The sequence below is a fragment of the Labrus bergylta genome, chromosome 4 (genome assembly GCF_963930695.1).
Source record: "Labrus bergylta chromosome 4, fLabBer1.1, whole genome shotgun sequence".
Classification (NCBI taxonomy): Eukaryota; Metazoa; Chordata; class Actinopteri; order Labriformes; family Labridae; genus Labrus; species Labrus bergylta.
Genome location: NC_089198.1, coordinates 11,813,982 through 11,832,783, shown reverse-complemented (window position 1 = coordinate 11,832,783; position 18,802 = coordinate 11,813,982). Strand labels below are relative to the sequence as shown.

At 41.1% G+C, this 18,802-nt stretch overlaps 1 protein-coding gene across 1 annotated transcript in view; it reads right to left on the bottom strand.

Moving 5' to 3' along the window:
- Nucleotides 1-7,937, bottom strand: part of LOC109997590 (mucin-2-like) — a 45,104-nt gene extending 37,167 nt beyond the window's left edge. The window contains exons 1-10 of the mRNA XM_065953401.1: nt 7,853-7,937; nt 5,317-5,578; nt 4,628-4,742; nt 3,638-3,722; nt 2,425-2,519; nt 1,752-1,956; nt 1,510-1,635; nt 1,265-1,382; nt 556-694; nt 214-324 (exon numbers count right to left, since the gene is read on the bottom strand). Of these exons, the coding sequence (XP_065809473.1) occupies nt 214-324; nt 556-694; nt 1,265-1,382; nt 1,510-1,635; nt 1,752-1,956; nt 2,425-2,519; nt 3,638-3,722; nt 4,628-4,742; nt 5,317-5,578; nt 7,853-7,931 (1,335 nt within the window). The 5' untranslated portion in view covers nt 7,932-7,937. The remainder of the gene's footprint in view (nt 1-213; nt 325-555; nt 695-1,264; nt 1,383-1,509; nt 1,636-1,751; nt 1,957-2,424; nt 2,520-3,637; nt 3,723-4,627; nt 4,743-5,316; nt 5,579-7,852) is intronic.
- Nucleotides 7,938-18,802: the final 10,865 nt, after the last annotated feature.

Here is an 18,802-nt window from a genome sequence, read left to right as displayed (position 1 = left end):
ACAAGTCAATGTCTGAAACATATTGATGATGATGTCAACGATTCCCAGAACCAAAAAAATGTGAGTGATTATTAACTAATGCTTCAAGATAAAAATTCCTTCCAAATAGGAGGTCATGCCCCTTTCTTAATGACTGCAAATTAAAAAAATGTTTTCATTTTTATCACTGGGTATTGGTCTAATAAGTGAAGTGTATATGTGTGTGGAGCTTACGAAAATGTTGTTGTTTAAGGCCACGGTCACAGATCGGAGGCAGGTCTTACTGTCAGATACACCACACCTTTCCAGGTCCACCAGCACCATGAATGCAGAGCGCTGAGTTTGCTGCAAAAAAAAAAAAAGATGGGGAAAAAAAAGAACTCTCACTGTGACTGAAACACAGACAACTGACCACAGTTCAATATTAAAAGTCACAAACTTTGATCGGTCGTACAACCCACATAAATGTGTGACTTTGCACAGATAGAGCTCAGTCATGCTCCATGTGTACAGTGGGATAACAGTGGTGTGTGTGGGTTTTTATGCAATTTTGTAGATGATGATGATGTGTACTACCTGGACTAGAACGTATGAGCAGTCTCCATGGAAGGTGTAGTCTTTGCCATCAAAGGTTTTGATGTGAGATCCTCCATTCACGGAGCAGGACCCTGGACAGTTCTCTTTTGTGCACTTCCACTGACCATTTGCACACACACTGTCAACAGAAAAACACACACATTTTGTCTCAGAACTACGATTATCTTTGCCACTACATTACAGCCATGAACACTTTCCAAAAAAGTATTCCAAAGAAACTTAATTTAAAAGTGACAACCCGGCGTGGGTAGCACGGTTAAATACACAAATAATAATAATTTATCCTTCATTACACTCTGTTCAATGAACATGCTACACAAACATAGGCCGAAAAACACACACACGCACAAACAGGATCCTATGGACATGCATTAATGGAGAGGTCTCAGAGTGAGGGGGCTGCCCACAGCGAGCGCTCCAGAGCAGTTTTGGGGTAAGGTGCCTTGCTCAAGGGCACCTCAGCAGTGCTCAGGAGGTGGACTGGCACCTCTCCAGCTACCAGGCCAGCTTCCGGACTTGGTCCGTGCCGGGACTTGAGCCAGTGACCCTCCGATTCTAAACCCAAGTCCCTACAGACTGAGCTACTGCCGCCCCAGCAGAAGAATGTGATGTCGGTCTTTAACACCTCTGGTCACAGTTATTGTTTGTCCAGTTTGAAAGTTCGATCACCAAAGGTCAACAGTCTCACCAGGATCTGCAGTGGTGATAGTAGGACTCTCCTGGCATGTAGACTTGGTTGTTGTGCACACATGGACACTGATCGGCTGCAACACAGCCACTTTCAGTGATATCATCAAAGATCATTCCTGAGGAGGGACCGCGAGAAAATCATCCTTACTGTTATAATAAATGTATAAAAGCAGGGTTAAATATGTGTGTGTGTGTGTGTGTGTGTGTGTGTGTGTGTGTGTGTGTGTGTGTTTGTGTGTGTACCTTTAGGGCAGCTGCAGCCATCATGGCAGTGGTTATGACATATTTTCCTGGCCTGAGGTGTGGAGCAGGTGTCAGGACATGAGCTGCCACACTCCATGAACTCCATGTTGTATGGGCACGACTTGTCTGTGGAGACAAACACTTTACTGTTGCTGTGAAATGCTAAAGATGCATGCAAAGAGCGAACACATCCGTGTGTACTTCAGGGCAGGCAAGTAATCTTCAGGTGGGAGCGCTCTTACGGCAAAAGCTTTCGGTCCTCCATTGTTCCGGCTCGCCGCCTGCATGGACACACTCCCTGGAGAACTCAGAGACTGTCTGGCAGAGCATGGGCTCTGTATTGTTGTAGCACACATCGGACATGCAAATCAAAACGAAAGCTTTCTTGTCCAAGAGGTTTTTGCAGCTGTTGAATTCAGGAGCGGAAAAGATCTTCTCACATTGTCCCTGAAAACAAAAAGAAGTTTCATCACTGATTAAAAATCTTTTTGAGAGGAGATAATTTGTCTTACTTGAGTTCAGTTTTTAAACATAAACTATTCTAGTCTTCAGCATGTTCCTTTGCACTTATTCATTGGTAATGTAAATACATCCACTCACATGTAGCTCTGTTATAAAGACAAAGAGTGCCCTCACAGCATGTGACAAAGATGCTTCGGCCTCCATCTTGGACATGTTGTTTAACATACTGTGACTTCCACACCCTCCATTTTACTTATGTACTGCCTTCTGTGACAAGGTTAGGGTGCGGTGTTTACTCCAACATCTGTTCTCTTTTGGTTATTGGATCCTTTTTTCTCTGCTCCAGTTATTAACTCAAGATCATTTTGAATATGAGTCACATCTCAGTGATGTCTACAAGGTTACTGATGATCATCATCATGAGGATGGTGATGATAAAGAGTGTAGACTTACCCGGTTATCACAATATGGGAGTTGGCTTTGCTCATCCACCACACAGCTGTCAACCTTGTTGATGTCAGCGTAGTCGGCCACGGAGAGTTTAGACCCTAATGGAACAGTCACAATTACACCAATATGGGATTAGCCCAGTGTCATAAGGATAAAGAAAACGAACAGTTCACACCCCTGTTTGGAGACATTTGCATTTATTACAGCATTTCTTTTAGAACTTTAAGTCTCTAAGGGTTTCATGTTTGGAAATATTTTCAACTTCTATACTGCTGAAGTATTTGTTAGATAAAAGTCTGCTTTTATGTAACACATGTCAAACAGTTTATTTTTTCAGTTCAGGTAAACAGAAGGAGAGGACTCGCTGAGTATGTTCAGGTTTACCATACTGCATATTTGTAGCATTAAGATGTACATTTAATAATCCAGAGGTTATGAACTAAACAGGCAAAACAGCTGCAGTTAGATACAAATACTAGCAGATGAAAGTAGTTGTAGACTGTTTGAAATGAGTAACCTCAGGGCTCAGTGCAGTTTGAGCTAATCTTAATCTTAGCCTTAGTTTTATAGCAGGCAATTATAACACCCAGAAACCTGATATTTTTCCTCAAGACACTCTCAAATATTACTGTTCTGCAACAAGCCAAATGAATACATTTGAAATGTGATAAATCCCTTGAAAATGTGCAAATATTTCAGCCATATACAGTTTACTTTGTGATTAAAGGAAAAAGTGCAAGAACAATGATTGGCACTGGATTTAGCATTGTTTGTTTGGAAAACTGTTACAGAAGACAGCAGCATGTAGGGGGACCTGGAGCCTGCAGGTCTTGATCTGCCTATGTTGCACTGCATTCTGGGGTTTGTAGTTTCAGCGGTGCGCATTGTACATACTAGCAGATGAGTTTTGATATATATACGATATTATCTTGTGGGTCCGGACATAATTGTTCTACGGCTGGATGGGGCCCATGCACCTTGAGTCTGAAAAGTGATCTAGAGCAATTCCAAAATGTTTTCTATCTACTGATCTTCTGACCATCGAAAAATGGCTCAGGTATAACATTAACAGATTTCTCCTTCAATAGCAGAATTTCCCATTGAGAGGAATTCACTAGTCGATTCAATATACACTCAGTGCAAGGGAAACTTTGCGTAACAGTACTGCTATAATGTACAGTGTGTGATCGCTACATAATGCTGACAAGGACCTTACCTTCTTCGATAAAATCATTGACTATGCCGTCAAAGTTTCCACACAGTCCACATGTCCGGTTCTGGTATTTGTCATCCAAAACAATCTGTGAACAAAACACCAAAAAGACTGTAGTTTGCAGTATTTATTGGCAAAATCAAAAGATTTCAACATGATTTGTATGAAAATCTGATTAATGTTACTTGTTTTTATATTGCCCATTAGACAGTTTGTTTTCCTTTTTGCCTAACCAAGTGTTTATGGATCCTTAACATAACCAATCTGTTGGCTCTCCAATCAACACACCTACCCTGCATACCTCCATCATACCTCTCCACAAGAAGCCTGTTTTGTCTGTCAGTCTCTGCCCGATCATAGAACCAATAACTGTTTGATTATGTCGCAAGTGCAGCTCAAGTTCAGCCATTGTTTGGAGGCCTTAACTACATACCTGTTTGATGTCTGCCTGCCACTACCACTTACACCTGTTTTTACTGTCTCCAAGACCTCTATTTTGCCATCCAGCCTAGCCACCTACAAAGCCAATCAATTTAGCTACAGATCCCTACCTTACTCCCCAGTCTCTCACTTCCTGTCTGAACCTGATTCAGCCGTAATTTGTATCAAAATAAGACCATAAAGAATCCCTGATATCATGCCAGCTTTGCTTTGGTCACTCAATCTGAAAAGGCAGTCATCCAGCTTGCCCTGCTGACTGATTTAGACAAAATATACAACAAGCTGGTTTAAATAGTTAATTGATTTCTAACAGCATGTTGACACTCCAGGACTGTCCACAGTCGACACAGACGTCTATTTGGTTCTGTTCATGCCTCAAGTGGCTTATTGTCTTATTGTAGGCTCATATTGTTGCACAGTCAGATCCTATAGGCTTGTTAACTAAAGTCTTGGTTTGGTTATGAGTACAACTGAAGTCCAAACCAAGTGACAATGTGTGTGCTTCATTCATCCAGGAAAGCATGTGTGCATATGTGAGGGTGTGCTTCATACATCCAGGGAGTCCTCCATGTTCCAGATAGCTTTGATTCCCAAATTGGAGTGAACAAAGATAGCGGATGTGGTCATCCTGACTGTCACACCGAATTTGGCATACGGCAGTTCTACCCTGTAGGACACACAGAGAGTTAATGTAAACAATGAGATAGATAGGAGCTGCTGACACACAAGTCATTGTCTAATTAGAAACATAAATAACTGTTCTGACAGTGAAAGCCTGTAAGATGAGAGGAAGTCGCAGAAAGTGAGTTCTGGCTTCACCTGAAGGAGGGATGGGTTACACCTAAAGGACGGGGCTAAGGCCGGAGATATACTTGCGGTTTAATCTCAAGTTCCAATACACTTCTTGACTGAATTGTATATATACTTGACTATGCATAACATGTGTTACTGGAGGATACCTGTTGTGTGTACTGGCTGCTTAAAGTGGAGGGATACACAAAGTCCCAGTGATGCTGTACTTTACATCGGCACCAAGTGCCAACCTCCGGTGATGAAAGATAAAGCCAATGCTGAAGTGCAAAATCCTACAGTTCCTTGAGTGTCCACTTGAGGCTGCAGTTCAAAGAGCCCCGGAAATGCCAGTTTTTTACAGCAGAAATGAACATGTTTACTGTCTGGTACAAAAAAAACGAGAGCTGCAGTCTTTTATAAATTAAGCCTCATGAAGGGACTTTACTTACTTGTCACCATCGACCTTCACTAAATCTTTGTAAAGCTCCACAATGACCCCGTCCAGCTTCATCATGATGTTGCTGATGATGGGCATGTCGTTCTCATTTGAGCGTCTCATTTGAATGTTGAAGCTCTCGTAGTTGGCCTTACACTCTGAGGTCAGCACGTGCAAACAGTCAGACTGCAGTCTGAAGAATTCTCCATCATAGGTCTTCCAGTGATTGTTTCCGAAAGTGGAGCACACGTGCTCGATGTGATTGTGATCTTCCACTGAAACATGAACACAGCAGCAGAGGTTTCCATTTGTATGATAAAAAAACACTATTATGATTGAGTCCTGATAGATTGTTTCAGTCATTTTTTCAACAAACATGTTCAACATTTTCTTGTTCCAGCTGAATGTATTGTATTCCTGCTTTCCCCCTTTTTCTTAACAGAGTCAATGTTGTTTTTCAAATGTGCTACATAAACAAAGTGGATTATGAAACGATACACTTGATTGTCCCTGAATTTTGTCTTGGACCGAAAGTGCTGAACACATTCAGCTGCCTCTGCAGTAATACTCATTGGTTGGAATGGATCCAATCTAGTCCGGCCTCTCAACATTAACATGAAGTGTCACATTTTTGTAAGGCTTTAAGTTGCTTACCTTTACATAGCCCAAAAGATGTCATAATGACAGGTTCAAGGAAGAAAAAGATGGAAGAAGATAGGCCCGCACACTCCCTCGAACGTCGCAAAAGGTTCTAATTCATCACATCACGTTTCGACCAGAGCTCCTCTTCAGGTGATAAAAACAAAATGATCACCTGACAGTGTGATGAATTAGAAGTTTTTGTGCAAGTGTGCGCACCTATCTTCTTCTTCCCCAGTCTGCTGTTTTTGCACGGCCCTGCACCTACGTGATGTGCATATATGTCCAATGTACCCATGTCATAGCTGCTAGCCAAATAAATCTACTAATCTGTTTCAAAATACTAGCCAGGCATACTACAATAATACAAATATCTTAATTGGACCTCTGTTTTACTGAAGCACATTACATTTACCAAAGAAGAAAAAGATGGAACCCTCATCTTATTCTAACAAAATAATAACCTCATCATAACAAGACATTAATGTCATCATTACAAGATAATAATCTCATAACAGAGGAAGATAACAGAGACAGAGACTGCCCATGCACAGATACTTTGCCTATACAGCTCTAACTGGTACGCACGTTCACATTTGAACTCGTTTCAAACGTCTTATCAATGTCAGCCATAGATGTCTTTTAGAAGTCTTTTCAACGGCCAAAAGCTTGCTGCTGCATTTCAGCTCGCCATGTCAACATTTTAAATCTGAGCTGTGAAACCCCTGTGTCAGTAAAAATAATTCAATGATGTCCCAAAGCTAAAGCAACTTTAGGGGAACACTGTTTGCACATTGTTGGTTGGTGAAGGATTCTGATGGATCACTCTTTTGGGATCTAGCTCATCTATCTCACCGTCTGAGACGGTATGATTGCTCAAAACATGTGTGCTTTGTTGTGTTGTGATGGTTGACATTACCGCATTTAATGACTGCGACGGTATTGAATTATACGAGGCATTCTGGTGTTCATCTGCCAGTGGGAATAATCAAAACACAAGAGTCTATCCATTCTTGATTAAATAGTCTTTCTGTCTTTTTCTCTTTTCTCCTTTAAGAGCTCACTATGATTACTTTTTTCTAACTCTCCTGTCTGACTCCACCATGTTTCTGTATCAGAGCCACTCATCCATATAAACCTGGGTATGGTAAGGAAGAAACCTTTTTAAAAAATACATGTCTTAACTAGATATAACACATCTTAACATAGACCTGTTCCCAGAACACACACACATAAATCTGAACATAGACCTGTTCCCAGAACACACACACATAAATCTGAACATAGACCTGTTCCCAGAACACACACACATAAATCTGAACATAGACCTGTTCCCTGGAGAACACACATAAACCTGAACGTAGACCTGCTCCCTGGAGAACACACATAAATCTGAACGTAGACCTGCTCCCTGGAGAACACACACAAACCTGAACGTAGACCTGCTCCCTGGAGAACACACATAAACCTGAACGTAGACCTGCTCCCTGGAGAACACACATAAATCTGAACGTAGACCTGTTCCCTGGAGAACACACATAAACCTGAACGTAGACCTGCTCCCTGGAGAACACACATAAACCTGAACGTAGACCTGCTCCCTGGAGAGCACACATAAACCTGAACGTAGACCTGCTCCCTGGAGAGCACACATAAACCTGAACGTAGACCTGCTCCCTGGAGAACACACATAAACCTGAACGTAGACCTGCTCCCTGGAGAACACACATAAACCTGAACGTAGACCTGTTCCCTGCAGAACACACATAAACCTGAATGTAGACCTGCTCCCTGGAGAACACACATAAACCTGAACGTAGACCTGTTCCCTGCAGAACACACACACATAGAGAACATCATTTCATCTTGGTCGGTGTGTACTGATCATCTCGCAGTAAGATGTAACTCACCATCATCATCAGTCAGAGCGTAGACAATAAGCGTAACGTAAACGAGCCACAAAGTGGATCGTAGTTCTTTGGTCCCCATGTTGAACTGGAGGATGGACCAACTCTGAAAGATTCACCTGGACATGTTACCTTTTATATCCTCTCAGTCAGGGTGGAGCTATTCCACCGGTACAGGTAAGATGGAGAGAGAGGCAGCACCGACCAGTGATCCCTCCCTCACTCCAATTATCGACAGTATTTGCCCTTTGCACGTTAAACTAATATCTGAGTGTTCGCAAAATAATTAATTGTTTGCTCAGTTTGTCATCACCTCCGTCATTGAAGCAAGCTGAGTATTCCCCTAAATGTCTCTTTCATAGTCAATACACATCTTAATGGCTGAGTTCGGAAGGATGTCATGTTAAAAGACAGAATAAGACAGAACATAGCAGAAAATGATTTGAAGATGAACGGTGCATGATGGGCTAAATGTATGCTCTGACGGCGCTGGCACATATTAAAAGGGCAAACAGATCCTGGTTTCTGTTCAAAGAAGTTTTATTCAATATTTGTCAAGAACCACCACCCCTCCACGAGTGAAGCCAGAGTAGTGACTGGGTTCCTTCAAGGTCAAGATTCCCACTATTTCTAGCACTTTGGTAAAAGTGTGATGTCAGTTTTTAAAGATTTTATCATTTATAAAGATTCATTTTCTGGTTTGTAATGATGACGTTTTTAAAACCAGAACATTGTTCAAGGTGGCAAGACAAGTTTCTGAAAAACAAAACATTTCAACATAAAGCAAGAGTGAGTAAATGTAAGTCGTGTCATCAGGAGCCACGTCCACATAGAGCTGAGTGTCATCAGCAAAGCCTTGTCCCGGCTCTTGAGTAGACGGAGCTTCCCCAACCTTCAGCGAGCTGATCTGGCACTACTATGACCCGACGTCCCAGAGGCCCAGCCACCTCCATTGGACTGTTTTGCCCCCACAACCACCGGCGTCCTCATTCATACACGGCGTGCTCCGACCTCCCCCTCAGCAGCAAGGAAGTGTGGACAACAGGACCGCGAGGAACACAAAGGAGAAATCCTTCCTGCATATTATCCCATATGCTCTTTTGTAAAGCGTATCGATATAACAGTTGTTATGAATTGACGCTTTACAAATACTGATTGATTGATTGATGATTGAAAGCGATGCCATGCCTCCTGATGACACCACCCAGGGGTAACTCGTACAGATTCAAAAGGTAAAAGTGCCAAAATGGATCCTGTTGTGTGCCCTGAAACCAGATTGAAACATTTCTTATCTATTTATTTTTTCAGTTTAAAAATGCACTGAGCTGTTTAAAAACTAGCTTAAGAATGGCAGGTTTGAAATTAGTGTAAAATTGCTGGATGTTAAAATATCCCAGGTTCCCTTTTTAAAAGAGGTTTAACTTAAGCACTCTTAAATTCAGTGGGGAAGACACCAAGCTGTAAGGAGTGATTTACTTTGGCAAGGACCTCTTGCTATTCTGAATTAAAAAAAAATGTTTAATGAAGGGAGGTTGGAATTGGGTCAAGGGGCCAATGCAGTGACCTCTTTTAAGAAAGAATGGGGAGTTTAATATACTGTCCCATATGTGGCATATTATTCTAATGATTAAAACACCCCAAAGCCCACGTCTCTGCTTTTCAGTGCCTCTCTGTAGATAGGCAGCTGTCCCACCACCCCTCTTTACTTCTCTATATGACACTAGAGGAGGTGTAACTGGGTGGATAGACCTCTATCAGTGTGGCAGATGTATCTGTTCCCAGACAGGTTTAAGTCAGAAAAAGACAATCCAGGCCTTGATCCCTGATGGTAAATGATAAATGACCTTGAGCTTGTGTGGCGCTTTTCCAGTCTTCTGACTACTCAAAGGGCTTTCACACCTACACATTCACACACTGATGGTAGAGGCTGCTATGCAAAGTGACCATCAGTATTTACTAATCCATTCATACACATTCTCACACCGTGGAAGAAGCAGTGGGAGCAACCTTGAGTAAAGTGTCTTGACCAATGCCCTCGTATTAAAAAGAGCCATTTCAATTTCTGAACATTTTACTCCTGACATAGAGTTTATGCTTAAACTCTCACAAGGTTATTGTAGTTTGGACCCTTTGTAGTTCTGTTTGAAGCTTTGTGACGGTCAGAGGTGAGGCGTGCAATAGAATCAAAAGAGGTAGAAAGGGGTAAGCAACCATGGCGAGCATTTGAGCGCTTTAAGTTTGACTTTTTCTGTCAGCCACAAACCAATTTGGCAAAGTCAAGTCTCTCTCTCTCTCTCTCTCACTCTCTCCTGACTGTACCGTGCACTGTACACTGTATTGTGGTGGTGAATGGACATTTTAAGTCATTTGACTACTCAGTACGCTTTTTACACCACATTCACACACTAATGGCAGAGGTTGCTTTGTAAAGTGACCATCAGTATTAACTAATTTATACACATTCAAACATCACCCACAAGGCAGTGAGAGCAATGTCGGGTTCAGTGTCTTGCCTAAGGATACAGACATGAGCTGGGTATCAAACCCTTGACCTCGTTTGAGATAGTTCGAAGAACTCAGATGAAAAAGCAGCCTTGTTTGCAAAGTACTGAATGAAATAGTTTCTAAAATGATCCAAACTTTGGCTTATAGCACTGAAAGTAAAAAGATGCTCTTCTGAATCATATCCAGTGAGTGTAGGATTTCTTATAAGACTCATCTTGATCAAGGTATTAGGTCACAATGATTTGCATGTATCGCGTATCAAGGTAGATAAATGTTAAATTATGTAAACATCCTTGTTTACCAGGACTGAAAACTTCTGCCTTGCCTAAACGCACTGTGTCACACAGCATCACAGGCATTGTGTTTGTCTGTGGGTGGGGCTCCCCTGTATTTGACTCCTCTGTCATCAGCTTCTCTTCCATTTCTCTGAAAGACCTTCATCTCATCTGTCCTGGACAAATACTCAGGCTGAGGAGTAAACCTGGAGCAGGATGTGGTCGTAGTTGATGAACCATGAAGTGGGAGTGAGTGTCACTGCAAGTAGCTAGTTGAACTAGTTTGACTATTTTAACACCCCACACATCTATTCAGCTTACAGCATACTCAACAGAATGGATTCAAAATCAGTCAGTTTTTTTACACGTGCATTTCCTTAACTTAAAAAAAAAAAAACAGAGGTTGCCGCTTGGATTAGTCAGCCGTAGTCTTAAATCGACCTTTGACCTGACTCTGGATTTACCTTCCAGAGTTGACCTTTACATTAGCATCACCTCGACTTTAATTCTCCTGTCATCCATGGATTGAAAAACTCCCAGATGCTCCCTGCGTCTCCACTGTATCTGACCTCACGTTGAAGTGGAGGTGATGCAGGTCGCCCAGCTTTATGTTACAAAGAGTTCTAATGAAAAGGAGGTCTCACTCTGTACACAAAACTGTGCCCACATTGACTTTCCTCCTGTAATTAGGACTTATGAGTGACTCTGGGGTTCGGGGGATTGTTGTCCATTTTGGATTCGTACAAGGATGGTTTTAATATCTCTGAAGGGGGATTTATCCTACAACCAGCAGTACCACACAAACAGTCTCACAAACATGTTGTTGGCTGTTTTGCGCTCGTGCTTTTGCATAATAAAAAAAACTGTGTGTTAGTTTTTGGCCTGCTTTATTTAATGTGTCTATGTTGTGAAGCAGTTGAAGCTCTGCCTACTCCTGAAGGGTTGTTGGTTTTAAAATATTACCTCAATTATGTTGTGAGAGGGACCCTCTGACGGAAAGCCCAGCATTACCAAGTGACTGTTGTAAAAAGTGGCACCACAGAACAATTAAACTGAAGAAAAAGGTTTGTGCACTCGGAGACAAATAATCCCTCTCCTGGCTCTGTTAGCAGGTGAAGACAAAGCTTAAAGCCTGGGGTAAAGAACATACACTCAGCTGAAATCAATTAATCATTTTAAAAGCAACTTCAAAGTGGAATAGTTTCAACTGACATGGCTGAGTTGTTTTATCCAGTATTTCTCCAAGGAGCACTGCCCTCTGCTGGCAGGGAGTATCAGATGCAACTTCCTCCCCACTCGAGTCAGGGAACTGGGCCTGAACTGCAATCTTTTCCCTCAATAGTCCAGATAATCCCACCCTCTGCGGGACAACAGGAAAATGGTGATTTATAGGCAAAAAAAACAAGACACAAACATGGAGCACTAAGAGAAAAGAAGAAATAAACCGCAGAGTTCATCAGTGGAAAGCAGAGCAACAACAGAGAACATGTTGGATATTCTGTGTGCTATGAAACATGCCAACAAGTAGAGCAACAATAAAACATGTAGAAAGGAGCGCTAAGTGGACACAAAAAGTGAAGGTTTCAGGTACTCTTTGGATAGGAATGATAGGTCAGGAAGTCAAAGGGCTTTTGACTCCTTTATTAGGAAAAGTCTGTAAAACAAAAAAACAAAAAAGGACCAATGTACCGTCTTAATATGACTGAATTGACTTTTCACAGGCATTTTGAATGATGCATTGTATTGTGGGAAGACCCAGTTGTTTTTTTCCTCCAGATTTGAACTTTCTCTGATGTCTGTCCTTTTCTGATTACAGCATATCATTAAGTTAACTGTTAGTTAGCTGCAAGGGAATAAAGAAAAGGAAGACATTTCAGGACTTGAGGAAGTGCTCAACTTCCTCATACAGATTTACTGGAAAAGAACTGCTGTGTTTGACGTTGGCATATTTTATTTGCTGAAAGGACAAGTAAATATTTAAATGACCTCCTGGATCCTTCACCGCATATAAACTTGGCAAGAAGTAGGAAGAATTTAGTTTGCATTAAACAAAGATATTGAGCTGAAGGATGGCGCTCTCCTTGGTAAATCTTTGTTTTGGCCAAACAACTCTCCTGGAGAGCATCCATCCGTCAGGAAGCGCCTCGCATGTTATGCCAGTGTGTGCCGCCTTCCATCTGAAAAAAAGCCCAAAGGAGCATAACAGTCAAGCTCCACATCACAAATTCTTCTTCTTTTGGATATTCCTGTCGACAAAAGGCAAAGGTCGTCTGCACAAGCTTATTTCGGACACAACTTGTTAACTCCCCAGCCGCTGACAATAATGTCATCACTGTCGCACAACTAAGACGTGTTGCTCGTGGACGGCTGTGGATCATCACGACATAATGGCATGAATTTCAGTGATAATACTGAGTGTATTTCACTAAATAATCAAATATAATATATCAATAATTCTTTATTTTCAACAAATAAAAGAAACCGTATTTCATGCCACTACTCATTTGAGTGTCTCTTGCTTAGCATTATCATTAACGTTACATCGTTTTCAAACGGTTACTCTATATATATATATATATATATACTGCTAGATTTCTGACGATGCCACCAAATATTAATGTTTTGGCTTTTTTATGGCTCTTATTCAAATTGTTTTAATTAGAAGGATCAGGAAACTTCCGGTGACGCCGTGTTGAGCTCTGTCTGTCCAACTGATAATTTCCTAACAAAACTAAAGTATACCATTTTAAGATGGCATTGTCAGTAAGAGGCAAATAGTAGGAGAACTTGAAGAATAAGAATGACAAAACTACACACTCAACCTACTGCAAGTGGTGGGGCTGATGCTAGCACACACGACTCAGAATCAAAAAGAACCACCGAGGTGGAGGACCGTATTAACACCGCAAGAAGATACCAGGAGGAGACACGAGAGAGCAATCAGGTACCTGCTGCACAGGGAGATGGACCTAACGGCTAGGTGTGAAGATTTGCAGAATAATAATTTAAGAATCTACCAAGTTCCTGAGGGGCAGTGAAGGAAAGGATGCAAGGACATTTGTGAAGGAGATCTTCAGCCGATGCCTGGAGTTAATCTGCAAATAGAGAGAGTCGTTCAATCCTTCACAGCAAAATCAAAAAATCCAGACGCTGCTCAGAGGTCGCTTATTTTCAAGTTTGTGGACTACTCAGCAAAAGAAGCTATCCTGAGACAAGCAGGGAGTCAAAGACAAAAAAGGGTAAATCTACTTTGACCAAGATTATTCCCCTGAACTGCAGAAAAAAACATCAAAGCCTAATGCATTTACCCAGTAGAACTAAAAATGTTACTTGAGGAAAAAACCTTCCTGACACTCTCAGATGCCCTCCAGACGCTTCAGGAGCTTACAGTGTGGACGAGAGGGAGAAGATGGTGAGAACCTGCAGGCTGAGCTGCGACCGCTCCGAGACCCGGACGACAGCAGCATGGGGATTTGTTCTGGAGGTTCTACAATTCTACAATTCACTTAGCTTAGCATCCGAAGCGACGTACATCAGACAGTAAGTACAACACAAGCAAGGATCTAGAAAAAAGGAAACAATGTCAGTAAGAGTAAACGATCAGCTTTGAGTCTGATTGGACACACAGGTGCTGACAGGAAGTGACCAGAGGCAAAGCACAACATTAAGGGCAGTTGTTGAGAGCTCTAATCAGTATAGAAACCATCTTATAAGTCGCCGTTATCAACAAAACCATCATCAATAATATTCATCATCACCAACAATCATCATCATCAATAATATTAAAACCATCGTCGTCATCATCATCATTAAGATCGTAGGTATTCATGAAAGAGCTGGGTCTTTAGCTTTTTCTTAAAGGTACAGAGGGACTCTGCAGATCGAATGGAGTTTGGAAGTTCATTCCACCACCGGGGGGCGACAGAGGAGAAGAGTCTAGTCAGAGACTTAGGACCCTGTTGTGAAGGTTGGATCAGACGCCTTTCATTGGCAGAGCGTAGTGGGCGGGGGGGGAGTGTAGACCTGGATGAGAGAGTTAAAGTAAGGACGAGACGTTTTTGTTGCTGTTTTGTAAGCGAGCAGCAGAGTTTTAAATTTGATGCGAGCAGTAACTGGGAGCCAGTGTAAGGAGATGAACAGCGGAGTGACATGTGCTCTTTTAGGAAGGTTGAAGACGAGTGTTGCTGCTGCATTTTGTATCATCTGCAGGGCCTGGCTGGATCTGCAGCATTCTCAAGTGCTGTTGACCGCGTTAATGGCTACCATATCAGAATTAAGCCCCCAAGTGCTGATGCTCAATTCTACTTGAACAGAAAATGCATCTTTTATATTCAAATGCAAGCTGGGTGTGACCACCAGTGTCAGTTTTTCAGGCTGAGTTCACTGCTCAAGAGTTTAAGAAAAAATAGCCCTCTGTTTGTTCAAAGCCTTTCTCACATCAATGCTACAGCATTTTGCGTAATATCCCCGTATGTTGCGACCAGTCACCCTCATAACGCTGTCATATGCACCGGGGATCAACAGGCACCATTGCAAAGACCTGTTCTGTTATTGAGCGAGCGTTTGTAATAAAGAACTGGTGGGGCTGCATATTCTTCAAGGCCTTGGAAGTGAGCCCTGTGTGTGCTGAGGAGGTGGTAGCTTCTCGTGCCATTCTGCACACTTTCTGCCCCAGAGATGGAGACACCATTGAGCCAGTATAAGAAACACTGGGGTTGGATGATGTAGACACCCAGCTTCAGCCTGCCTCACAGTGTGGGGAGCAGCTGTGTGGACACATTTCAGCCCTAAATGACACTCCTCCAGCTCGTCATGAATATTATTAAGAAGAACTTATCCAATCCATGTAAATAGTTTGATTCAATATTAATACGTGTTAATTGTTATTATTATGCAGACTTAGCTCTTAGACGTTTTTGAAACACAACACAAACATTTATTTTTCATGAAATAATCTTTTTATTTATTTAACATATGTTCAGCAATCCTGTCCAATAAAGTGTCCTCTAACCTGTTATTTTCTTTTATTCCTCACATTTACATGCAAACAAGCAGTGACAGTCAGCTCTTCCAATGATTCCTTTTTTTACCAAACTTTTTTCACATTATAGACACACGTGCGCGCGCACACACACACACACACACACACAAACACACACACAGGATTTATTTGTCAAGTATCTTAATCAAGTCTAAATCTGTGCACTGTGAATGTAATACCAGAAGAAAAAAACATTTACAGAAATAAATTCATAATTCTAAAAGCACGTTGCTGCCAGAAGGTTAGCAGCGTTCACTTGCATAATTTCTGTTATACAATTTCTAATCTTTACTGGACACAACTTGGACAGAATTACATAACCATAACCTGACCCTGCCCCAGCCAGCCGACAGAGTGCAGCACACTCTCTGCTGCAGAGACAACACTCATATGGACAGGTGATGTCATCAGTTCACACAGGTAAAGTTTTTTTTTTTTTTTCAATTCCAATTTCAATTTATTTTTGTATAGCGTCAACTCATAACAAGTGTTATCTCAAGACACTTTACAAAAAGCAGGTAAAATACCTTACTCTTTGTCAAGTGCAGGTGTTTTCTCTCTGGTTTCCTGTCATCAGGTAAATAAACCTGATGTTTGTCGTAAACATTGGTAAGATGACATCATCCTTTAGAATAGATTCATCTCATTTATTGCATCTTTCATTAATCACATCAGCAAACCAAACCACATCCATAAACACTCAGTCTAAACTGCTTCAGGGTTGTGTCACTGGACTAGAAAAGCTGAGCATCATGGGAAACCGAGTCTTTCTATTTGAACATATTGGTCTTTACTAGCATGTCGGAAAAGTTTATCTTTATATAAACTTCTACAGTAATCAGCGTCTTCACTATAGGGATGTGTCTTATTCCTGAGCAATAATTGGACGATATGGAGCACAAAAAACTTTCATTTTACAGGAACTTAAAATTGTATTTGTATGAAAGTTTTAGGCAAAAGAAAAAGTATTTTAGTTAGAGCAACAACAAAAAAAATCAACAATGCGCTCAGCTAATACGTTTTTAATGCTCGCAGCCTCACATAATCGTGAATTATGAAATGAAAGCTACAACTCAATTCTTAATAACATGCTGTGGATAGAAGACAGATGAATTCACATGCAGCAGAAGCATCTCTACATAATTTTTTGGAATAATTTTATTTGAAAGAGCAAACATTTACTGACATATTATCAGAGAATGTCTGATTGTTTATATTGGAGTGTGTTTTCAAAGTATGATTATGTGACAGAGAAGAGAGCAGGGCATCTCTCCAGAAAGTCTTTGACAGAAGAGCACTATACTTAACAACTTTCTTCTTCTTCTTTTCATTAAGTCCTCTCCCTCCTTCTCTAACTTGAACTCTTTGTCCCCTAAGAATTATTTTCTAAAACAGTAAATCTTCAAGTATTTAATCGACCATAATCAAACACTCAATCAGTGAGGGAACTAGAAAATGAGTATGAACTGATGAGTATGAAATCAGGTGTACATATTTTGTAAACAAAATATGACTTATCAGCAAAGTGTGAAATGTATTTTCTTCACCCATCACTTAGAATGAATATCTAAACACAGGACCGTTAGAGATATAATTAAAAAAGGTTATTAAGACAATTATTTATGCTTATCAAACTGGATGAGTGCATGTATGTATGTAGAACATATTATTATGTAGAGAGAAAAATCAAAGGCTGACATGAATTTGAAGGCCAACAAAAACCTACCAAGAGAAAACTGGTAAAGGTAAGTAGACGTATGACCACGGGGAAAATCTGACAATGAAGTAACAACAAGAGGACAGGAACACTGAGGGTGCGTTCAAATTGTCATTTTTGTTTAGGAAGGTTCCTAACTGAGTGAAATGACCCGGAAGCATTTAAGTAGCAGCCATGATAAGAGCCGTTCGAATTCTCTTAAAGCTAAGGAAAGGTGCTTCCTTTATAACCTCCTTTAGCTTAGGATAGCACTGGACCATCCTTTACCAAAGGAGATGAGATAAGACCCTGTGATAATCAGACACAGGTGAGACTAACGACGCAGGTGAAGACAATGAGGACAATCAACATGGAGGGAAATCAGACAAAGGGAGGAAGTGAGACAAGACAAGAAACACATGGGGACAAGAATTACAAAATAAAATAACAACAGTAAAGACACACATAGAACTCAAAAATGTAACAGTAACACTACACACAGGAAATAGAGAAACACGAGGGTAAGACTTACAAAATAAAACAGGAAATACTAAAGACTTAACTAGGAAACATTAAGATAAAGAAAGACAGAGAAGAGAAACAAGAAACACCAGGGACGAATGAGACAAAATAAAACAAGAAAGGAAATCTAAAATATGAAATATACAAAAAACAAAAGAAGACCAAATCATGACAATATTAATGCTTTAATAATCATTTTGTTTGCTCATTATCACCACTAAACTGGTGATATTTTGTCTGTATTTATGTTTCATGCTTTTATCTTTACACGTTCAATGTGTTTGAATGTTTTTTATCAAGATGCATTTTGCATCTCTACATGCTTGTATGTTTAAGGTTCTGATATCTCCGTGTGGTGCTGCTCGGGGGGGCTTTTGTTTTCTCCGTGTTTCCTGCTCATGTGTCGTTCTGTGTAACCGCTCACAGCACAAATTCTACACTGGTGTGACATCACATTATACATCAGTTTATTACATAACAGTCTTGCCTCACACGACACGGCGTCTAAATCAGTTTGATATCAAAGCTCTCCATCTCGATATGAAACATGAAATCATAAAAACATGAAATCAGAGAACCAGGCCCAGAGAGGAGCCAGAGTCAGAGAGATTACGGAGTTCAGTTTAACGTCAGAATAACAACAACACACTAATCCTCGCAACGGACGGATCAGACGCTCACACAGGGCAGATGTGTGTGTTAGTGCTTTTGTGTGTGTGTGTGTGTAGGTGTGTGTGTGAGTGTGAGTGTGATAATTTGAATGCCTGTATCCGTCCTATAAAAAGTGTGTCAGTGTGAAAGTGTGAACATGTGTGCGTCTCTAATGTCACTAAAGCTTCTGTGTTCTGATTGGCTGCTGCCCACACACGCTCCCCCCTGCTGGCACTGATGTGTGTGCACGAGGGGGGGGGGGG